Raw genomic sequence first — 14,175 nt, forward strand, 5'->3', positions numbered from 1 at the left:
TTATCAATTCTTAATTAATTGGGATTTTTATACAACATTAGAAAATTATCGAAAACTTTTTGGTCATAAGTTATAGCAGTAACAATGTTATCGATAGAAATCTGATAGAATCAACCTGAACCATTTTTAACGAAATTGTATTTTAAAAACCTATAATCGTTGGATTATAATTTTTCGACAATAGATGTTAGAAATAGCCCTATAGCCCGGAGGGCCAAAGGCAGAGTGATAGACAATTAGGTATGTATAGATAAATGGAATTATCATCATACAATAAAAAAAAGAAAAAAAGAAAATGGCCGGCATTATTGCGTCCCCTGTGCGTCCCCTTTTCAGAAGTATCGCTCCCTGGCGAGGAATGCGGCAACTAAGAATTTTTATTTCTCGTGCGCGGAGGAGTAAAGTGTACTAATTTATTGAAATAATTGCGATATTCGCTACGATTTCGCATCATCTCATCAAGTGAGTAATTCGACGATAATCGATTGTCGCTTAATTTGCGTTAGAACGTAATGACCGTATCGGAGCTTGGCAGATCTGCCTAGTGCGATGTTCTTTTGTTTATTTATAATGGATTTCCAAGTTCGGAAAACCGTAAAAATACGATGACCGAATGTAAAATCGGAGCTTACAGAATTCTCCGCGTAAATCCGTGGCCTTCTTGTGTATTGTGAAAGGCCAGATCGATGCTTGCCTCGCTTTCGCAATAACAAAAAATCTCATATATGTAATCCCCTATATCCCTGGGTTATCAACATTTCGGAGTATTGACACCTCTGTCAGAGCAGAGCAAAGGTGTTCTGCTTCTATTTTACTAATTCCATATAATATCTTCGTTCGTGTTTGAGCAGACCGTACACATTTCTATCAATGCCCTCCTTTTATCTTTCTTTCTTTCACCTTTCTATAATGTTGTGTTAAATGGGTTTCTCCAGCACAATGTAAGGATACCAGAAGGAATACATACATTCCACAGTAGCTGTTTTTTCTTGCTCGTTAGCACGGTGTCGCGATTAATTCTTCAATGTGTCTCTCATCTCTCATGCTCTCTCACACTTTTGTAAATAGCTGGAATGCTTTAAACTTCTTCTAACTTGCGAAAATATAAATTCGGTAAATCTATATAAAGAACAAAATAAATGTTCTATATATTTCTATTTTCAATGTGTGGCATTGTTAACTTTTCTATAAATTAGTTTATAGAAGCATGCATCCGAAGATACTAATTTCATCAAATTAATCAATTGCTTCCATCTTTTGCAGATATAAAACATACTTCTCAATGAATTAATATTAACAATGAGTTCCCTTCAACAAACCAACAGATTTCTTCCCTTCTCCAACAATAATATACAAAGAAAACAGCTGTCATTACAAGGTATATCTTTATTCTTTTTTTTCTCTCTTGTCCATATTGTCTATTGTTTGAAATAATTTTTTCTTATGGCTCGATTACCATTATTAGGAGGTCTCCCTCAAAGTTTAAGCGGCAGTGATACTGATGTGTCAACGTCCAATGAGAATTTGAGCAATGAAGAAAGATATGTAATAAGACACACGGCTCGTCAAGAACCACAAGGCCAGGAAAATCAACAACAAAGTCCATCTAGGTCTTCAAGTCATAAAGAAAATATACCAAATATACAAGTAAGTAGAACAAAATTATTTCCTATTTTAAAAACTTATAAAATCATGTGTTCGTACTGAGATATATTTGTATTTAAATTGTAATGACAAAAATCCTATTAGACTTCAGCTGTTTCTAAAGTATGTCTGTGTGTCGCAGTTTGTTCAATTATACATTTTGCCATACTCTTGTGTATATTTTGTTGCATATAAGAGCCAAATATTTTATTCATTTTTAGGGTAACCTGCTCAACAGAAACAGTTTAAAAGATAGCTTGAATGGTTCAAACAGAAATAGTTTGAAGGAGAGTCTTAATGGATCTAATAGAAATAGCCTGAAAGACAGTATCAATGGCTCTAATAGGAATAGTCTAAAAGATAATTTAAGTAATCGCACTAGCATTGGATCAAACAGGAGCAGCTTGGATGTGTCAACCAGTTCATATAACACACTTATAATTCATAATGCGAATGATGAAAATGCATGGACTCCTTCCGGAAGGCTATCTAGTGTTGTTCGAGAACATGGAGACTTGGGTTACTTGTATTGCGAAGGTGGAGGTAAGGGACATTCAAATAGCCCAACTATGCAATCTTTAACAAGTTTGCCACACGAGGATCATACCTATGATCAGTCAGGAAATGGCGGCTGTCAAGAGATTACCGATATTCCTGATGATTACCTCAGTCAATCTCAGGTGATTATAAAAAAAGTAATTATATTTACTAAAGAATTGTATAACCACTTTTGTTATGACTTAAATGTGTGCTTCATTGATTCATCAGGTTCTAAAGCATCTTGCGAAAGAAGTTAAAGTGCCATCGTATACAAAAATACCCAATAATACGGGAACGATAGACATGAGGATGCGAGAAAATGAGCGAGGAAAGCAAAATGATCATGAATACGAGGATAGGCCACCACCCTCATATATATCTACTTTGTTACCATTAAAAAGTAAACACAGACTTCTTGGACCAACTGAAAAATTAACTTTGTCGAGATCACAACCGGACTTGTCTAGAGTTGGGAAGGTGGACATTGAAAATTATGATCCTCGTACTACGTCACCACGGTATTTCTATTCTTCAATAAATATTACCAATAAATTCGTCATCGAGACATACAATCTTTTAATAACCTGGTATTGTTTAATTGTCGATAGGCCTCAAACGAAAGGCAGGGAGGAGATGGAACAAGCAACAGGTGAAATCTGGCCGCCGTCTGAAATGATTCAGATAGTTATCCAGGAGAATAGTGCTTTAAAACTTGAATTGGAGCGTTGTTACAATAAAGTGGCGAAGTCGCAAAAGTTGGAGCAGGAAATAGCGAAAGTTCACAGGGCGCACGAAGAACTCGCCGCATCCTGTGAAAGAAGGGAAAAATTAGAACGAGCCGCAAGGCTAAGGCTGCAGAACGATTGCAGACGACTAACCGAGCTAAACTGCGCGCTAAGGGACCAAATCGATTTATTATCATCACGAACCGATAGCCCACCTATTGTAGAATCCATGAGAAAGGAATTAACCCAAAGGGAGCTATTGATTGGACAACTAATTACACAAAGTAAACTTCTCTTCAGCCCAAAATCTAAAGTCGGAGAGAGATTTTTTATTATTTCTTATAATTTCAGATAAAGAGCTGGCTGCTGCAAAAGAGAGACAAGAGATAGAATTAGCCGCCCAACGAGCAACGTTACAAGAGCAACGCACACATATTGATATTCTAGACACAGCTCTAACAAATGCACAAGGGAATGTAGTACGCTTGGAAGAAGAGGTAATAAAATATAATATAAAGAATGAAAAATATATAAGAGATGGTATTATATAACGAAAAATGTTATCTTAGTGCTGTAAAAAGCAAGTGTACGTGGAAAGGGTAGCCCAACTCCAAAGAGCTCTGTCCTCTCTTCAAGCATCAAGTGACAGGCGAGAAGAGACTGAAAGGCAGTTGAGGGGCCAACTGGAGAGGGAACTGAGAGAAGGCGGGGGTGGTGGTGCCAATGGTAATGAACAATCGAACGGAGAAACGATTGCTGAATTGAAACGTAGACTACGCGAACGAGACGAAAAAATTATGTCACTGGAAGGCGACGTGGCTAAATGGGAGCAGCGTTACCTTGAGGAAAGTGCACTCAGGCAAGCTGCCATTGATGCTGCTAGTCTTCCGAAGTACGTCACACTTTTTCTCGTATCGATTATAAACTGTTCAAATTAATGAGTAATTAACTATGGATAAAAATTTAATATCGCTATTAATGATTGATCAGGGATGCGAAGATAGCTGCCTTAGAAAAAACCAGTCAGGATGCGGAGAAACTCATAGCAGAAGCCAGATCTGAGAAAATGAGGCACATGGACGAGGTTCATGCGGCTCAAAAAAAATTGGCTGACCTTGAATCTAGGTAGACAAAGAGAGACCAATTAATCGATTATTTGGAGCGAACAGTATTTAGAGTCTATTACGTTTTTCAGAATGAAAGATTTGGAGTCGAAACTGGCCGAGAGAGACGCAATGATCCGAGTACTCCAGAAGCACACGTATGACAAGGACAGCAGTAGCAGCAGTGGAGTAGGAAGTTATCCCGCTGCACATTCGACTCATTCAAGTACGTCGGCAGATCATCATACTGCACTTGTCAGCACACCAGAACTTGGTAAAAATAATGAATACAAGAATAGAGAGAAAGAGAGGCAAGATGTGTGTCATTGATGGGTACATCAACAATCGGAGAAGCCTTAAACTTAGCCAAATGCGCGTAACATTTTTCATAATTTTACATATTTTGAAATAGTTTCTTATTGCAGTGAGTAGTGTTCTGGGAGGAGGCAGTGGTTATGGCTGCACCAGCTCGTACGGAGTTGCGGACAGTTATAAATATAGGAAGCAGGGCAGCTTTGAACAAACTAACAAAAGTCTTGACGATCAGCTCAAAGAACTCGACTCGCAGCTGCTCAGTAAGGTAGGAAGAATGTCGAAGGTGTAATTTTCTCTATTACAAAGAAATCCTTTCAAACGATCGACTTTTAATTAATTTTTATAAATCAGCTTTTATATTCGAATTCTAATTAGTTGCTTTAATTTTCCTTTTACAATATTTATACATTTAACCATTTGGTGCCACATGACGTTTAAGATTGAACATTTTTATCTTGTCGATTATCGAATCAGTCAGGCTTCTTTGCTACCATCAAACTTGATTCTGAGCGGTTCAACATCCTTTATTTCTATTTTACCTCGTATATAATAGCTACCGTGGAACATGAGAAACTAGAGAAATTACACTTGAAGGTATTAGTGTGCTTTGCGAGTGACGAGTTGACTTTTTTTTATACGAAAGCAGGAACAGTTAACATGAATTACAATTCTCGAACGATATGTGATGTTCTTGATTTCAACAAAAGTTAACTATTTCTGATTTATATAACATGTATTGCATTTCACTGTGTGACTTAACAATGTGTAATTAATGATAGAGAGTAATTTTTTAACTTTTTTTTTATCTATATCTGTGCAAAATTGATGTTTCTATCGAATGGATAGAACGATTCGGCAATTAAATAAGAAAAACAAACAAAGATTGTCTTAATTCGAAACCAAATTATTTTCTGACGTCCTTAACAGAATAGAGACTATAGCGTAAGTGAAATTGATGGTTCTCTTTTGTTTTGTTCCTTTTTGGTTGATTTATTTAAAAAGAACTCCCACTAATCCTGAAACCAGACCCTATCCCGAGTGTGCATGCGCTGTTGTGGCGAGCACTAACCCAATTCCAGGTCCCGGTATCCTATCGAACGTGGGCGATTTGTTCTCTTGTTTCAGCGGGCACTTTGCTGTTTTCCAGGATTCTCTAATCCAGGCACTGCGTCGCGAAAAGGAAAAATACCCAAGCCACTATTGGCGGGTGTAGATAGCACGGGTAGCTCGAGTACAGTGTCGAGCAAGTCTCGCCTGCTGGACGACTCGGGGGGTGAAGCCTCGTCAGCCGGGATCATCGAGTTTGCTAGCGCAGCTGCCCGTTTCAAGGCCAACGTGTCGCGCCTGTCGGACGGCAAGCCCGAGGATATGATGCTGCTGGAGAAACAGGGTAGAAGCTCGCAGCGACAGAGGATGCAGGAGGGCGAACCTCGACGAGCCGGAAGCCTCCCACCCAGCTCGCTCCCGAGGCCCCCGAGGAGCTTGAAATCCTCCTCGGGCTCTCGTTACTGTCGTCTCAGTGACTCGGAGACTCGAAAGAAATCCGACCCTGGACCGGTGATCGAGCCCGCGTCACCGATCAAATCCAGGGATTCTGGTAACTGCACCCTGGAGTACGGTAGATTCGACACAAAGGCTCAAAGGAGAAAGAAGTCCTCGGAGTCTTACGGCCAAAACTTGAAGAAACCATCGTCGAGCAACGATTACGAGCGGCTGCAGAACGAGATAGAGAGAAAGAAGTCACCCAGCTCGATGGAAATGGTGAAGCATCGGGAGCAGGTTCGTTCTCTGATCCCACCGCCCTCGAGGAGGATCGGGGAGTATGGGAGATTGAGCGACGGTGACAACGGCAAGGGAACACTGAGGAAGCAAGTGAACTCGCGCGGCCAGAGCACCGGCAGCACTGTCAGCAGCAAGAGTGCCAGGGACTCCGGAGGAACTGCGAGTTCCGAAGCTTCCACGTCCTCGCTTCCTCCTACCAAGGCCAGGTCGATACCTCGCCCCAATTACCGAATTCAATTTTAAGCTCTTTACTCGAAACTCGTGCGGCTGCGTTGCGTTGCAGCAACAGAAATATTCGATAAAATCGAGCGTAATTCTGCCAACAATCCGTGCCTTTAAGCGATCTTTTAGAATTCGATTGTAAAGATTATTCTTTCGTTTCCGAAGCCACCACTCTTCCGCACGTGGCCATAGAGCAAGAACAACGACCCAACTTGAGTTTCCTCAGGCATCTGTTGCGTCTAAGCCAGCATATGCTACGCCATAATAGACACACTCTCCAACTCTACGCGCTTTATACTACAAAAAAAAAAAAAAAAAAAAAAATTTTTAAAGTAATAGAAAATAGAAGAAAAAATAGCGTTATAGAATATGACCTAGTCATTACCAAAGTAACTCTCGCGTGAAGAAAAATGGGAAGCTATGTCTCCTTCAGCAGGAGCCTATTCGGGACGCGAGCTTTCTACGTGTGCCTTGCGAAAAAGTGCCTTTCGATTTTATACATACAAAATACCTTTATACAAGAACGAGACGGGTTCGCATACCGATTCGTGGCTGTTTCTGATAATCCCGGTGGGGACAGCCAAACTCCTCCTCCTTCTCTTCTAAACCATAATGGTTTTCATGCCGAGCCATGAAATTACGCCTTAGCTGGCATAATTTCCTGTGAGACTGAGCAACAGTATCTACTGAAAACTTTCTCCCTCGTGCTACCGATTTCTATCGAACCGTCTTGAATCATTTTTTCACGGACTAATGTTGCTTTATTGCCTTCTTGCCATTGGCAAGCTTCTAATATTTTTTGTGAGATATGCTTAGACTCATAAATAACATAATGTCATCTCCGAATGCATTGGCCAAGCCTTTGTCTCCCCGATTTACCGAAAGGGAATATTAGACACTCAAAGTTACACACCCACACACACACACGTGCACACACGATTCAGACACAATACCCGTGACACATACACCAAAGTGTAGAATTCATTCTTTTTATAACAAATGACTCCTAATATAATTTTACTGTATTTATTTGTTTCTCGTGCTAATTATATCTATTATACTATTACTATTATTATAATTATTACAATTTACCCGGCGAAGTATCTTTCGACGTGACGCAATAAGATCGAATCGATGTTAAAGCTGGATAAAGATAATGAGAGAGTGGGAGAGAGAGAGAGAGAGAGAGAGAGAGAGAGAGAGGGAGATAAAGAAGAGAATTTGAATTGCATTAGAAAACAAAGCGTTAATGTTTCCAAGCTGTAACATAGTGATACGTTGATTGTGATGTAGTATAGAATTGCGTATCGATTTAGCCAGATTTATTTCATTTCTGTGTCCCTTTTGCGAGTGAAGACATTCTATTAGTGTGAGAGACGAATGTCGTAAGTAAATTATTCAGGACGATCGCCCCTCCTCTCCCTGCGAATATTTGTGGTCGAAGAGGTAGAGCGGCTAACAATTATTAAAAGGTGATCGTATTGATAATCTTGCATCAAATTTCAAATCTTTGATACTTCCGACGTTCTATCGGTATACTTTGTAGTCAGCAGCTCTTTATTGGTTGTGTTGTAACAGCCGTTTCATAATAATCACACGGTCTTTGCATTTTCAATCGACGTCCACTGTCTCGTCGTTAGAGTTTGCTTCGATTCGAATGGAACCAATTCCTAGTGTGTTTTCAACATGCATGTTAATTATTTATAAGAATAAACTTGTAATCCTTTTATCAGCCAGATGCTTAAAATTTGTTTTGTTCTTCGTTCGTCGATGCTGATATAGTAATTTTTAATTCTCTATTCTTATACCTTGCAGCGGGTATAACAATTTCTACATTATGCTAATACAATTTAATCAGTAGCTCCGATATACGATTACTCATTTTGCATCACGATCAAATTTTTTAAAGCTATTTGTATTCCAATCTTGTGTCTGAGTGTGAGAGCGTGATTTATAGTCTTTTTTTACGTTTCTAGATAAAAGACAAGTTACCGTTTTTACGCACGCCACAGTCATTTTTTGTTTACTTTCCTTTATCATTCCAAAGTCGTCAAAGTTCCTTCGATAATCGGAAAGAAAATTCTTGCGACGATGACAAGACAATTGACATTGAAATATATTGAAACAAGAAGCATAATAGGTTTGTTGATGCTAGTTTCTCTAAATCTCAAAAAGAATCGTTCTTTTTACGTAGGGTATACCCTGCATTTAGTCAGATTTACCATTTAGACGTAAAAAAGTAAGGCTGTTATTACACAAAAAATAGTGACTCCAAACAGATTCATTGTTAATAAATTAGCGCGTCGCAAATTTTTAATAAATATATAAATATTAAAAATTGCTTTTGAGACGCAGTTATGGTGCAAGCTCACTTATTTAACTCGGTTCAATTGGAAGTATGTACGACCTAAGCGTGAAGGGTTCGTGTAGGAAAAATTATCCCCTCCCCCCCCCCCCCCCCCCAGATTTTATAGAAAGGAATTAATTAATGTTAACGGAATTAGGGAAGTATGAGAAAAAAGAAATCTGTACCTTTCACATGCAAGAATACCAAATGCAACGTCACCAAAGATACGTACTGCGTATGAGTGACTATACGTCGTATCCAAATATCGTTGCTACGATATTTCTGCGTGTTACGCGTATAGGTCACCGATAGTAACTCTTAAAATGACGGGGGCGCCCCCGTCTACCGTTTGCTCTCTATTTTTGATACGGCCGTTTATAAAACGACACACTTTATTTATTTATTTTTTCTCGTTCGTCTCCTCGAGACTCCCTGGAGATATTGCATTTTTCTTTTGTTCAATGTCTCGCAGATCCTAAGAATATCTTGTCGTAATTGGTTAAAGAGCTCCTGCCATATGTTACAGGTGAAATCGAGCGATTTCCAATCGAGTTAGCTCGCAAAACTATCAAATTTCTCGTTACATGTACCATAGTCAATGTAACTCAAAGTTTTTATCAAAGAATTTGTACTGTAACGTTTGAAGGATTTTGCGAAAAATTGTTTGGTAGGACACTTGCAATGCGAGAAGTTGCACAGTTATGCGAGCATAATTTATTGTCGATGAAGGATAAACTTTTTACAACGCGAGGCTGGAAAATAGACAGAGTAAGCAGACGTTAAGAGGAAATAATTCGCGATAGCACAGTGCTCAGTCGCGCTGGTATATATTGTATACACGTTATAATATATTAGCTTTATACTAACCGGAAAATGTAAAACGAATATCCGTCGAACTATGTATGGTTTTCAGCGGATTAAGCTTAGTACATGAGAAAAAAGCAGTGATAGTCGGTTGATGTAAAGAAATTATGCGAAATACAGGCTCTGTTGTAAAGTATAATGTATCTGCTTTATTCATCGTATACACCTATTATATTATTTCCTTAAAGAAACGCTATCGCAATTTGTCGAACTAGAGATATGCTAAGAATGTATTTATTTGTTCTATTGATTTCATACAAAATTGACTAGGCCTTAGATTGTATTTTCTTTTTTTTGTGAAATTATTGCTGTCTTTTCAAATCTTTCAACATTCATTTATAAAAAACATATATTCTAACGCTGAGAATATAAAAGATAAAATGATTTTTGTTCGTTTACTGATTTCCACAATGTTATCCTAAAAAAGAGAATCTACAGTCTTTTAATTATCCTAAAATACATGGTCACGTTTTCAGTTCTTACATCTAGGCAAGTATATTTTTAACGCTAAACTCTATTTTACTACTGTAGGAAATTGATTTTGTTTACGATTATATGCTAACAAGGAATAATGTTTATGATTAGGTTGATAAGAAGAAGGAGCAAAGAGGAGTTTTAATGTTTGATCGGTGTGAATTTGACACGCAGTGGATGGGAAGCTCGTAATACTAGATCAGCCATGAAAACAATGTCTTTGATCCGATCGACTGGCCCTATGTGAAAATTTCTCAACAGGTATGCAACGAGACATTTCATCTCTAGAAATGCGAATTTTTGACCTGAAACAAAAATTCGCTTTATTCGATAACATTATCATTAATTTCGTTGATTTTGCATCTACCAAATTAGGGGAAAAATTACCAATGCAATTACGAGGACCAGCGCTGAAGGGGATGTAAGAAAATGGATGTCGACCTATAATGTTCTCCGGCAAGAATCTGTCTGGGTCAAATTCTTCCGGGTTTGGCCAGAAATTTGGATCTCTGTGGACGTCGTAGATGTGAACGTGGGCTATGGTTCCTCCAGGAATGATGTACTTTTCTGGAGAAAGAAAAAGAAATTGTCAAGTCGATGGAAGCTATGCCAAAATGAATATTCTGCCTTTGGTGTTAAAGTGCATACTCAAATGTAAATCTTCTTCGATGTAACGAGAGATAAATGGAACACTCGGGTATAATCTCAGGGACTCTTTGATGCAACGTTCCAGATAAGGCATGCGTTGTAAAGTTTGCGCATTTATCTCCCCATCATTCTCCAGCCAAACTTCTTCCACCTCTTGTCTACAACGTTCCTGAAAATGTGCCTCGTGAATAACGAGAGTCTCGAAAAATTGTCAAGAGTTACCTGAGCATCCTGGTGTTCAGCGAGTAAGAGAATAACAAAAACCAAAGCTTGGGCAGTAGTGTCGTGTCCCTAAAAGATTTGCTCTTTCATTGGCAATAGTGTCTGCGATGATATAATTTAGAAGATAATTACCTCAAACATAAAAGTATCGACTTCCTCCCTAATTCCATTTTCATCTATTTGGTTCCCATCCCTATTGGCTGCTATTAACAAGTCCAACATGGCTAATCTCTTTTTTCTTACTGATAAATTAAAAGAAGGGAACATTTGAGATTATCGTTTTTTTCTTAATAATAGTAGAAGAAAATTCTTACTCTTGAGAGGTTGTTCGTCAGATTCCTGCATATCTACAGGGACTCCTGGCTTGTTTTCAAATCCCTTTAAATATCGACCGCCAGTTATGTTGTGATAAACATTTCTTTCTCCTATAATCTACAAAAATACATTTTCATTTTCATCCCACAAAAATTGTTTAAAAAAATTACCTTTTTTGTAAAACCGTGTAAAATTTTGAGGATTCTGCTTTGACGTCTGTAAGTGGGTGAGAGTGCGAACATCCAGTCTTCGTGTAGCCAGGGGTTCACCAATCTGAGTAGCAAACGAATCGTTCAGCGTTTAATCAATCTACTCAATCAAGCTAGTGTTGTAAAAAAATTTGCTGCATAAAAGAATAGTGCCTCTCTCGACTGTGTACAATATTTTTTTTTAATTTCTGTCGATGTACTGCATACGTGTCTTCAGATATACCTGTGCACAAGCAGCTCGCCCATTTGATGGACAGCCTCGCGATATTTATATTGAAACTCTCCACGACCTTGCAAAGAAGTTCCCATAGCTGTTTCTGCATGCAAAAATTTTTTTCTCTAGTTATAATTTTTTTACTCTTTCAGATGGACGAGATTTAATCAAGGCGAAATGAAAATGAAAATTACCACAAACTGCATTCAACGTGGATTCACTGAGAAGAGGAACTAGATCCATGACTACCGGACCCTTTTCGACCTTCAATGAATCGCACATTCTCTCTGATTCCTCGACGAATATGTCCACGAATTGTTGAAGAATGTTAAAGTGAAAAGCTGGAGTCAAGATTTTTCTTCGATTTTGCCATTTGCTACCTAGAAAAGTGAATACCAGCGATACTAGTTTAACACAGTGTAAATTGATAAGAGAATAATTGCGATATATACTAAATTTAAAAGTCACATTGATCGATGATAAAACTCTGATGAGTTTACAGAAGCAAGAATTATCTAAAGCTAGATTTACAAATTTGAAATCCGCACTTTCAGCCGACGATATATTATCTAAGCTCTCTAGAACTGAAGAACCAATCACATTTTTGCAATCCGCAGATACGATTTTATCCAGACATTCCGGTTCATTAGTATAATAATTGTCATAAATCATATCATATCGTGTATTTTACGATGGTTTATAAGCTTTTCTGATAATACTGCAATTTCTTTAACAGTTAATAATGATAAATTCAGTCTACGATTCAACACAAGCTATTTTCACTTGAGATAAAATAAACTTTTAAAGTTAATTCTTGCTTTATAAAAGAGTTGGCGCGATTAAAGCTGGAATTGAAGAAAAAAGGTTAAATATCAGTTGGAGAAATGTTTACAGTTTGTGTGGAGCGAATAACATTTAAAGAGTCGATGAGCAGCCGTGTTTAATTATAGAAACAAAATCTGAAACGAAGATTTCTTTTTATCTATTATGAATGGATTTTTGTTTACCTGTGCTGGTTAGCAGTCCTGTGCCAAACCAAGGGTGTAAAAAGTTGTACAATTCGCTTTTTTCTATATGTTTCGTGCTCGTAAGGAGAACCTGGATTATATAAAAAATGTTCAAATCCTTTCACCATTCATATATATATATATATCTAATAATTTTTACCTCTGCGTCATCCGGATGTCGAATATTTACCAAAGCAGTCGTTATACTCCAGATTTTATAAATTGGATAGTATTCGTTATTCAAGTATCTCAAATACGTCCAAAGCTCCTCTAAATAAAAAAGATAAAACGCACTGTAATCTGACTGTAAAAATGTTATGAAATTAATGATGAATTCTTGCGCTTACTCATCGAAAGTTTGAAGGCGTACAAGTTTCCAATAATCGGATAAGACTTAGGACCTGGAATTTTACAAATCAGTCTCCCTATTCTTCCCTTACGGATAAAATAGTGAAAACCGAATAAAGCAATGGCAAGTGCCAAAAGTATCGCAGTAATCATCTTGAAATTGTGAAAAAGTAGGGATTCACTGCAAAAACGACAAATTGAGATTTAATTTTTGACCGGACAAGAAGCGCTTTCCTGATAAGACTGTTATCATTATAATTTATCGGCATTACCCAGTGTCAAGCGTATATTTTGACAAGTGTAGCAAACAAACTTTTCCAATTGGCCAATGCCAGTTCGCGAATAAATCACAATGTCACTCGAAAGGAAAGAGTGGCTCGAATCCAAACTACCCCTAAAAAAGGGTGAAATTTTCCAAGCTATCTCAAATGCTCATCGCAAATCTTCATCGATCTATGTATTCACAATGTTAAACTAGGATTATAAGGAATTAAAATAACGAAATAAATAGGAAACAGTATTTGTATTAGCGTGCGTTCTCCTGGTGGAAAGTAGGATATTAAAATTGTTGAATTTTTCAAATGAGAATTGAAAAAGCTGGAGCTGGGTTTCCGAGCTTTTATTATACGTGTACGACGGGTTGAGCCGATCCCAGTACGAAGCGACTTTGAGGCGCGGCGCGACTACTCGCTTAAAATGTTATTTTAGCCGCTATATAGCGGCTGCATTGTATGACGTAGCCGGCTCAGGGAGAAAAAGAGAGAAAGAGGGAGAGAAAGAGTCCATTAGATACCACGCGGAGACTAGTTTATCCGAGTTGTCAGATTTAGCTTTCCATCGCTAGGAAATGTAAGTAAATTTCGCGTTTACCGAGATATCTTGATCTGCGATTGCTTCTCGATAATTCATTATTATATCCATCGTTGGAATTATTATTCTGCGCAACTGTACTCTTTTATCTCATTTATTTGCATTAACGCCATCTCAAACTCGATTGTTAAAAATAATTAGTGTTGCATTGAGAGTTCGAGTTGTGGGAGGAAATAAGATTTATAGAGGAAAAAAGTTGATAAGTATAAATAGAGTGGTATAAATGAAGTTTGCGATTTTCTGTGTAGAACTTTCAAAAATTTAAAGGATCGTCGCGGAGTAATAGCGTTGCTTCATTTAAAGGAGAAAAAAACTCGTCTAACAGC

At 37.9% G+C, this 14,175-nt stretch overlaps 2 protein-coding genes across 6 annotated transcripts; one reads left to right on the plus strand and one right to left on the minus strand.

The window, feature by feature from the left end:
• The first annotated feature begins 375 nt into the window (after positions 1 to 375).
• Positions 376 to 9,681, plus strand: LOC136772222 (angiomotin-like 2a). Of its 5 annotated transcripts, none has more exons than XM_066725055.1 (12): positions 376 to 462; positions 1,264 to 1,378; positions 1,466 to 1,647; positions 1,866 to 2,324; positions 2,413 to 2,702; positions 2,793 to 3,193; positions 3,261 to 3,406; positions 3,479 to 3,801; positions 3,900 to 4,034; positions 4,105 to 4,286; positions 4,438 to 4,592; positions 5,453 to 9,681. In XM_066725055.1, the coding sequence occupies exons 2-12, from the start codon at positions 1,300 to 1,302 to the stop codon at positions 6,350 to 6,352; spliced, it is 3,252 nt and encodes a 1,083-aa protein (XP_066581152.1). In that variant the 5' UTR covers positions 376 to 462; positions 1,264 to 1,299; the 3' UTR covers positions 6,353 to 9,681. The 5 variants fall into 5 exon arrangements, with proteins under 5 accessions (XP_066581152.1, XP_066581156.1, XP_066581154.1 ...); XM_066725059.1 differs by having other exon boundaries at positions 4,105 to 4,238; XM_066725057.1 differs by lacking the exon at positions 376 to 462 and adding an exon at positions 501 to 795.
• LOC136772223 (cytochrome P450 4C1-like) lies at positions 8,733 to 13,639 on the minus strand. Its single transcript, XM_066725060.1, has 13 exons — positions 13,252 to 13,639; positions 12,979 to 13,160; positions 12,792 to 12,901; positions 12,632 to 12,722; positions 11,819 to 12,004; positions 11,634 to 11,727; positions 11,372 to 11,474; positions 11,201 to 11,318; positions 11,019 to 11,128; positions 10,887 to 10,955; positions 10,665 to 10,833; positions 10,404 to 10,583; positions 8,733 to 10,321 (listed from the first exon to the last, which is right to left on the minus strand). Exons 2-13 carry the CDS (start codon positions 13,130 to 13,132, stop codon positions 10,158 to 10,160), a joined length of 1,548 nt encoding a protein of 515 aa, XP_066581157.1. The 5' UTR covers positions 13,133 to 13,160; positions 13,252 to 13,639; the 3' UTR covers positions 8,733 to 10,157.
• Between the last annotated feature and the right edge of the window lie 536 nt (positions 13,640 to 14,175).

The sequence above is a fragment of the Prorops nasuta genome, unplaced genomic scaffold (assembly GCF_024137725.1).
Source record: "Prorops nasuta isolate Cenicafe-Biocafe unplaced genomic scaffold, Cenicafe_Pnas_1.2 PNAS00004, whole genome shotgun sequence".
NCBI classification, from domain to species: Eukaryota; Metazoa; Arthropoda; class Insecta; order Hymenoptera; family Bethylidae; genus Prorops; species Prorops nasuta.

Bases quoted from the DNA above. Each gene is read 5' to 3' on its own strand.
- LOC136772222 (XM_066725055.1), top strand. From the start codon at position 1,300: ATGAGTTCCCTTCAACAAACCAACAGATTTCTTCCCTTCTCCAACAAT. The intron at 1,648-1,865 runs GTAAGTAGAACA...ATTCATTTTTAG, and splicing joins AAAATATACCAAATATACAA to GGTAACCTGCTCAACAGAAA. The intron at 4,287-4,437 runs GTAAAAATAATG...TTCTTATTGCAG, and splicing joins TGTCAGCACACCAGAACTTG to TGAGTAGTGTTCTGGGAGGA.
- LOC136772223 (XM_066725060.1), bottom strand. From the start codon at position 13,132: ATGATTACTGCGATACTTTTGGCACTTGCCATTGCTTTATTCGGTTTT. The intron at 12,005-12,631 runs GTAAACAAAAAT...TCACTTTTCTAG, and splicing joins AGGACTGCTAACCAGCACAG to GTAGCAAATGGCAAAATCGA. The intron at 10,322-10,403 runs GTAATTTTTCCC...TTTTTGTTTCAG, and splicing joins TGGTCCTCGTAATTGCATTG to GTCAAAAATTCGCATTTCTA.